Below are 9,173 nucleotides of genomic sequence, written 5' to 3'. Positions count from 1 at the left end.
AGCAAGGTACCTTGCGGGTGCCCCGAGCGGCTGTGGAATTCTGCTGGTAGGCAGAGAACTGGGTGGCGCCCGGGGTGGGGAGAATTACTGGGTGCTGGTAGCAGTTTCGGACGGACTTACCACCGTTGGGGTTATCACGACCACTTTGACCATAGGCAGCCACGACGGCCCCTTTCCTGGTTGGTTTCCGACGGGGGCGTTCAATGCTGTACGGGCGGGAGGGCACGGGGTGTGTGTGCGCCCGGGCGCGGACTGAGTACGCTGCGCACAGTTTCGCCTGTCCGTACGGGACGATTTCTGATTGGGAAGAATCAGCCCTGCTCAAATCAGGGTGGTCCGCGAAACCGGCCTCAGCGTAGGGCCTAATGACTGAGTCTGAATCCGTCAAGCTGTCGTGATCCGCGAAACCACCCTCAGCGTAAGGCATGATGACTGATTCTGAACCATTCAAACTGTCGTGATCCTCGAAACCACCCTCAGCGTATGGACTTATGACTGATTCATTGTCGTGTATACCTCTTGCCTGGGGCGTATCTCGTGAACTCTGACCGTACATAACATTACTTTGTAGCAAGCCTGCCGCGTTTATCAATGCAAGAGAAATATTCGGTCGGTTGTTGTCATTGCCTCTGTTGCAGCTAAGATTTCTAATTCTCTTATGGTAGCAAAACAAAGCAACACAACATACTATAATCAATAGACCAACGACTATACATACTACAATCACAGGGATATTTAGATCTGTAACATCAACTGCATCCATAGCCACATTTAATTTCTGTGTAACAGAAAATGGTGGCACTGCAGTTGTTGCCCAAACTGTAGTATTCACTGATTCTTGGACCAGTGATATATTCGATGTTGTGTTTTCTGATCTGCCCATTTGGTTGTCGGTTCTATTAAGACTTATTCCAGATGCGGTCGTGACTAGTGCACTTGTTACCGTAGTGGAAATGCTGCCGTTTCTTACAGTCTCTCCTTGGAAACATTTTGTTCTGTCTGCTTGTCTTACTCCGGACACGTTGAGAAAGTACACCTGCTTTTCAATAAAAGAGAAGCACGGCACTATTGAAACAGAATGATATCTGCCTGCATTTTGAGAGTTACTAGCCTGCTCTTTTACAGTATTCGCCACTAGGCCAAAGCCATTGGGGCCATCTCTTTTAACACTTAGTTCTACACCAAAGAGTCGTAAACTCGATTCGCCTTTCAAACCCAAAGTTACGCCACCATGTTCTTTCCATGCCTTCGAACAAGTACTTGAAAAAGACTCGTGTTTCTTTGCTTTATGTAGTAGGACGACGAAAGGAGGTTGGTATGTCACATGACCAAGTTGAACATCTCCGGATGAAGATCTTTCACATGGGTTAAGAGATCGGTCTGTGTCAATGGTAAATACGTCTTCTGTTGCGTCGTAGCTAACATAAAAAACCTTGCCCGAGACCTTGAAGCGTAACCACTGTACATTTAGCGCACATTTTTCCAACACAACGCTCCATGTCATATTGTGCACAATACTTGAACCAACGAGACGGTTTCCACTAAGTAAGACTGTGTCGAGTTTTGATGGAACTAGAAATGATTCTCTATGTAGACACATCAAGTTGTTGAACTTAAGGTCTAGAATCTCCAGTGCTTTCAAGGACTCAAACGCGTCAGACGGAATTGTTTGGATATCGTTTCCACTTAGAAACAATGTACGAAGTGTACTGAGCCCAATAAACCAATATCTATGTAGTTCTTGTAATATATTGCTGTGTAGATATAACGAATTAAGGTTGTGCAGATTTTCAAAACACCCTGGGTCTAAACTGGAAATTTTGTTGTTAGAAATTGAAAGCATGCTGAGATAGTATGTAATATTAGCCTGCGTTTGTGATGAACCAATATACCAATTTCTTGGAATATGCGTTAGCATGTTGTAGTCTAAAGACAGATATTGTAACCTCCAAAAGCATTGGAACGTGCCAATGTCTAGTTCTGTTATCCAAGCGTCGCGAAGGAAAAGAATTGTAAGTGAAGAAGGGTTAATCATCGCTAGTTTTGGTGACGATAATATTCCGTATCGGATACCTCTTACAGCAAGCTCTTTCGTGTCTGAAAAACATGTGCCTGTTGGGCTCTTGGCTATTTCAGCAGAATGATTCCGAGCGTTGTAACATGCAATGCACAGTGCCCTGTCGTCAGGGTTGCGGCTAGCATAACTGCGACCTTCCTCGTTTGGGTTATGCATGCAAAACCCCCACATTCTTCTTTTACATGAAGGAAAGCAGGTCTGATCTGCTGAAAGATTAGATGAAAATGTAAAGGCTAGGGAGATAAAAATAACATATCTGAACTGAAAAATCGACTTCATTGTAGAGATAAGTTTGATTTGTTTTTGCCAAGAAAAAAAATTGTTGGTAGTAGCAAGCTGCTGTCCCGGGTTTTACGTCTACTAAAGTTCGCACTCGTAAACTTGACAGAAAAATTGGGTTTTTGAAAGTTTCACAATGCAGTTGAGTTCTTGTACATACTTGCAATATGCTTATGCCGTGGAAGACTAAAATATCTAGAAGCATCGATTTTCATATACTCTCATTTAGTCTTGCAGTGTATAAGGTAAAGCTTCTGCAAATCCTTGAACAACCATAAGAGACGTCAAATCCAGCTGCTGATCAACACTGATAACGGTCAATACCGGTTTTGTCTTCGCTTTGTGGCCGAAGCTAAGTGGCAGTGTTGAACAACGCGTTAACGATTGAATTTCTTTCTGTCAATAAAAGAAGTACCTGAAATAGATTATTTCTCTGCCGCTTTCTTCTGTTCTCTGTTGTTGACCGCTTTGTTGAGCTGTCCGAAGAAGAATTGGAGTCGAGTTTAAGTTGTTGACTTTAAGGGCCGAGAAAAGGGACTCTTTTCTATCTGCCACTGAAAGAAGTACCTGACATTTGCCGCTTTCTCCGTGGGCGTATGTCGTATGTCAAACTGCTTGGCTGGGCGGCTCACGGAGTTGGGTTCGACTTTATGTTTATCTGGTTCGGCAGGTCTGGTCCAGTCCACGAATAACACAAGATGACTGACCAACAGAACCTCTGTTTGTCCGTTGCTCGCCGACCAACAGAATCTGCAGTAGTGTTTGTCCGTTGTTGGATACTGCGCTAACTGATAAAATCGTCTAACTTGAACGAAGGGTATAGGTACGACAATCTTGGACTACAAGAGCTACTCCGATATTCTCTATTTATACAAAAGCCCAGACTAATATTGATATGAATAATTAGATGATGTCTACATTTAATACGTACGTGACGATCATTTCAATATGCTGACATTTTGTAATTGTACTTCGTGATTAAATTCCGAAAGAAGGAAAATGCCTCGATTGCCCTTAGGCTTAGTGTGTGTAATAAATCTATAGTATATATTCAAGACCTTATGAGTTGCGTATTGACATTTTTTGGCTTTGACAAAGTTTGCGGGAAAGAAATTTGTTTTTGACTTCGACCCAGCGTTGTGAAGCCTGGTTATTGAATTTTTTTTTTTTGGCCGCAAACTTTACCTAAGACAAAACATTGTCAATACTCGTGCGGACATATGATGTACACACAAGTGTGAATTCCCCCTTTGACCTACATTTCACTAGAGCGATGGCGCTGCGCCCTCGTTGCAACCTAGATTGGATTTGTGTAACTTCATGAGTGGAATATCATGTAGCATAAAAGTGAAAGTATGTCTGAAAATGCAACAAAACACACAAAGTGTAAAAGCTAAAGTAGGTTTATGGCAATTATGCGTCTCCTTATCCACAAAACATGGGTTATTCTCGCTTGTCCGCTTACGAATATTTGTTGACATAAGTGATAAAACATACCCTACGGCGTACGTCTCTAACCTATGAATATAATATTATGGTTAGGTTATACGTAAATGAGGCTAGACGCTATACCGGCTTCAAACAACTTTGTAACTCTACCAATGCCAAAACCTAGACTAATATCGACATGGATTCCGCGTGGCATGCTTGCGAACATGTTGTGACCCACTTGTCTTGTTCTGTGATTGAAACAACAGAGATACTGCCAGTGCCCTAAGGGTATGTCGGACATGATGGGTTCTTTGCATTCGTGATTACGGCTTGTGACGTTAAGCCGTGTAAGCTTCAGGCGTATAAGGCTCAGGCGGCGTCTAACCGCTGTACGTAAGAGAACCCAACACACATATCAAGAAGTATAGTAGTGACCAGGTGTGGTTGGCTTTGATAGAGACCTGATATCTTCACTACATATGCCCCCGCTTCCCTCAGCCCAACAATGAAGAATAGCTCACAGGCCGCAATCCAGCACCACTGCAACACCGTAGAAAGACACTAGGAGGATCAATATTGAACTTAACCTTGTTTTCCCCGACCCCTACCCACATGCCAAATACCATTAGGATCCACCCTCAGCTTCTCGAGCCATGCTGTTCACAGACAAACATACAGACAGACAAATTCCCCCGGAAACATAAAATTTTGGCGAAGGTAATGATGTGAACGTAAACATAGGTGGCGCTTCCACGGGTGGGCACGGTGGTACATGGGTTTCTCGCGCAGCGCCTAAAAACACGTCTTTTTCATGTCACCTCGTGTTTATAACAGGCTTGAAGCTCATTCTAAATGTACATGAAGACGTCTGGACCTGTTCAGGAAGATTTACACTGACCTTTAGGCTAACGTGTTGTGTATTTTTACATTTTACAAGTTTCCCTCCACTGTGAAATTTTGCTACAGTGAAGATAAAGTGAATTACAGTGCCTCATTTTTCAGGGAGGTAAACATCATTGATTTGAATGGCCAAATAGAAATATGTATAAGCTCAGATGACCAAACTTCCGTTCGCATTAATATCCTCCTATAAGTACGGCCGCTTGTTTTGCAAATTTGCACGATTTTCTCTCACGTTTCAAACTTCACTAATTGCTTTCATTTGACTCCGACATGCCGGGTAGATTTACTCTCAGAGTCAGATGACCAGAAATCCGTTCTCATTAATAACCTCTGATAAATGCGGCCAGTTTCCAACCATTTTCCAGGAATTCTTAGCTGGTGTTTCGTGTGGCTTTCAGGCAACATATCTCACCTTACGTACCTCGCTTCACATGTACCTGAAAGTTCTCACATCAGTCGTTTTACAATGATTACATTAAAACGAATAACAGGTTGCACTTCTTCACAAATGTCAGGTGAACTGCGTTTTGAGGAAACGCGTCAATCCATTCTGGATGGCTTATGTTGATATAAAGACATGAAATATGATAAGAACACAAGACTGCAGCCATAGCTCGGAATTTGTTATGTATTCTTTTCTTTTGAACTGGCTCTACATATGAATTATATACAAGTATTCGTACACAGTTGTACACAAATGTGCTATCCATTTGGAGGTTCAGCTCAAATCCAGATTCAGGTTTTTATCTCTGTGACTTTTACTAAGGGTCAATATGTGGAATCTTGATGACGAAACAGTTACCCTTTGAATACTTTATGCTTCCCAAAACTACATGAACATGGTATGAGGAGAGTTTTTATTCGTGCAGTTTACGGGCCAGGATTGCAGTTCCGGTGGCTGTACATATATCATATGTGATATACCAGTATCAACATTATACTATTGGTTACATACTGCATGTACTACAAGATGGTATAACCATCATGATCATATACAAGTATTCTCACACAGTTGTACACAAATGCGCTATCCATACGGTCAATGAAGGTTCGGGTATATCCAGATCCAGGTTTTCATCTCTGTGACTTTTACTAAGGGTCAATATAAGGTGTTTTGATGACCAAACTGTTACCTTTTGAATGCTTCATTTCCTTCCCGAATCTGCATGTTATGAGGAGAGTTTTTGATCGTTCAGTTTACGGGTCCGGATTGCCGTTTCCGTGGCTGTTTCTTCTGTTCAGTTTACGGGTCCGGATTGCCGTTTCCGTGACTGTTTCTTCTGTTCAGTTTACGGGTCCGGATTGCCGTTTCCATGGCTGTTTCCTCTGTTCAGTTTACGGGTCCGGATTGCCGTTTCCATGGCTGTTTCTTCTGTTCAGTTTACGGGTCCGGATTGCCGTTTCCGTGGCTGTTTCTTCTGTTCAGTTTACGGGTCCGGATTGCCGTTTCCATGGCTGTTTATTCTGTTCAGTTTACGGGTCCGGATTGCCGTTTCCGTGGCTGTTTCTTCTGTTCAGTTTACGGGTCCGGATTGCCGTTTCCATGGCTGTTTCTTCTGTTCAGTTTACGGGTCCGGATTGCCGTTTCCGTGGCTGTTTCTTCTGTTCAGTTTACGGGTCCGGATTGCCGTTTCCGTGACTGTTTCTTCTGTTCAGTTTACGGGTCCGGATTGCCGTTTCCATGGCTGTTTCCTCTGTTCAGTTTACGGGTCCGGATTGCCGTTTCCATGGCTGTTTCTTCTGTTCAGTTTACGGGTCCGGATTGCCGTTTCCGTGGCTGTTTCTTCTGTTCAGTTTACGGGTCCGGATTGCCGTTTCCATGGCTGTTTATTCTGTTCAGTTTACGGGTCCGGATTGCCGTTTCCGTGGCTGTTTCTTCTGTTCAGTTTACGGGTCCGGATTGCCGTTTCCATGGCTGTTTCTTCTGTTCAGTTTACGGGTCCGGATTGCCGTTTCCGTGGCTGTTTCTTCTGTTCAGTTTACGGGTCCGGATTGCCGTTTCCATGGCTGTTTATTCTGTTCAGTTTACGGGTCCGGATTGCCGTTTCCGTGGCTGTTTCTTCTGTTCAGTTTACGGGTCCGGATTGCCGTTTCCATGGCTGTTTCTTCTGTTCAGTTTACGGGTCCGGATTGCCGTTTCCGTGGCTGTTTCTTCTGTTCAGTTTACGGGTCCGGATTGCCGTTTCCATGGCTGTTTATTCTGTTCAGTTTACGGGTCCGGATTGCCGTTTCCGTGGCTGTTTCTTCTGTTCAGTTTACGGGTCCGGATTGCCGTTTCCGTGGCTGTTTCTTCTGTTCAGTTTACGGGTCCGGATTGCCGTTTCCGTGGCTGTTTCTTCTGTTCAGTTTACGGGTCCGGATTGCCGTTTCCGTGGCTGTTTCTTCTGTTCAGTTTACGGGTCCGGATTGCCGTTTCCGTGGCTGTTTCTTCTGTTCAGTTTACGGGTCCGGATTGCCGTTTCCGTGGCTGTTTCTTCTGTTCAGTTTACGGGTCCGGATTGCCGTTTCCATGGCTGTTTCTTCTGTTCAGTTTACGGGTCCGGATTGCCGTTTCCGTGGCTGTTTCCTATGTTCAGTTTACGGGTCCGGATTGCCGTTTCCGTGGCTGTTTCTTCTGTTCAGTTTACGGGTCCGGATTGCCGTTTCCGTGGCTGTTTCTTCTGTTCAGTTTACGGGTCCGGATTGCCGTTTCCATGGCTGTTTCCTCTGTTCGGTTTACGGGTTCGGATTGCCGTTTCCGTGGTTGTTTCTTCTGTTCAGTTTACGGGTCCGGATTGCCGTTTCCGTGGCTGTTTCTTCTGTTCAGTTTACGGGTCCGGAGTGCCGTTTCCGTGGCTGTTACCGAAGAGCCTCGCGACGCCGCGACGGACCTCCTGCAGACGGAACCCGTAGATCACAGGGTTGATGGCGGAGTTCAGAATGATGAAGACAAACATCTGAGAGAGCGAAACGGCGTCTTGTGTAAACATGGCCAACCTGACAGAAAACGGCAGCCATCCCACCAGGAACACGATGGTGATGATGACGATTGTGATGGCGGATCTTCTGTTGACGCTCGGCTGGGCGCCCACAGCGGCTTCTTGTGCAGCGATGGCGTTTACATGCTTCCAGAGGCACCAGAAGATACCCAGGTTGAAATAGACGACTGCCGCCATCGGGATGAAAATGAAAACCAGGACGAGGACCACGTAGCCGAGCGGCAGCCCTCCCCCTAAGGACAGGCATCCTTCCGCGGCACGACTTCCACAGCTCCAGCCGAAGTTGGGCAGCATCGCTAGCAGGACAGACCACACCCAAACGATGATGATCATGACCTTGCACTTGTCGTTGGTGACGTTGTTGACGTAGGTCATCCCGTGGACGATGAACCAGTAACGCTCAGTCGTCAGGGCCAGCAGACTGTAGGCAGAGGAGAGGCCGGAGAGCAAGACCAATGTGAAACAGAGTCGGGTCATAGCGATGGACGGGGTGGTTTCGGTGTATACGTCGTACAGAACCGAGCTACCCACAAACACAAAGTCTACGCCGGTCAAGACGTCGCTTGCGGCCAGATTAGCCATGAGGATGTAGGCGGGCGTGTGGAGATGTTCTTGTTTGGTGATGGCTGCTAGCGGGAGACTGTTTGCCACGACTGACCAGATGCCGAGGCATAATGTAGCGTACACAGCTCCTACTGGTTTGGAATACGCGTAAGCTGTACCACCTGAATCGCTCTCCAAACATCTAGAAACGTTGGAAGTGATGTTTCCTACTAGTCCGGCACTGGCACAGTTTTCAAACGAACTGTTCCGCAGGGTTGAGTCGTTGGTAAAGTCAGTTCTGTCGAAATCGCCATTTGTCAGGTTGAAGCCGGGTTCAGAAGCAGATGTCATCCCAACGTAGCGACTTGTAGCGATGAAAACAAGCAGCGCCACCCCAGTGTAGTGTTCTCCATAACCCGTCATGTCGTCGCGATTACAAGAATGAGACTTGTAAAGAGACTGGAGGGAGAGGTCTCGAAACGAGTGGGAGCAAAACACTTCTGGGGTGACGAAAATGTCATCTCTATGGTAGCCAACCTCATCATACGCGGCCCTCCGGGACTACAACGAACAAGTCCTCCTCCTCTTGCAATCAGCTATGCTATACAATTTGACGCCATGGTTCGTACATACAATAAAGTAACACGTGGAGTGTTTCGTGTGGATTTCCCGCGAAACATCTCAACTTACTGCTTTCACTTCACAGCTATTTAAAAGTTCTCATATGTGTCGCGTTACAATGATTACATTTAAACAAATGGCGCGGTGTCCTTAATTGTCCACAAATGTAAGATAAGGTGAAATGAGCTGTGAAAAAACTAACCAATAAAGGACTAAAACATAAATATTTCTATGACTTTATTCCATATAAAATTACAGTCAACATACAAACATATGCAAAGAGCAATATCAACGGTAAGAATCATTCACGCTTCGACTTAAACACTGTTTACAACAACACT

The 9,173-nt window shown here is 45.2% G+C and overlaps 1 protein-coding gene across 1 annotated transcript; it reads right to left on the bottom strand.

The window, feature by feature from the left end:
- Positions 1-7,497: 7,497 nt before the first annotated feature.
- LOC136425128 (G-protein coupled receptor 6-like) lies at positions 7,498-8,634 on the bottom strand. Its single transcript, XM_066413926.1, has one exon. The coding sequence runs from the start codon at positions 8,632-8,634 to the stop codon at positions 7,498-7,500; it is 1,137 nt and encodes a 378-aa protein (XP_066270023.1).
- Positions 8,635-9,173: the final 539 nt, after the last annotated feature.

This window comes from Branchiostoma lanceolatum, chromosome 19 (assembly GCF_035083965.1).
Source record: "Branchiostoma lanceolatum isolate klBraLanc5 chromosome 19, klBraLanc5.hap2, whole genome shotgun sequence".
Taxonomy (NCBI): domain Eukaryota; kingdom Metazoa; phylum Chordata; class Leptocardii; order Amphioxiformes; family Branchiostomatidae; genus Branchiostoma; species Branchiostoma lanceolatum.
This window is presented reverse-complemented; position numbering and strand designations above follow the sequence as displayed.

Coding starts and splice junctions, on each gene's coding strand:
- LOC136425128 (XM_066413926.1), bottom strand. CDS start 8,634: ATGACGGGTTATGGAGAACACTACACTGGGGTGGCGCTGCTTGTTTTC.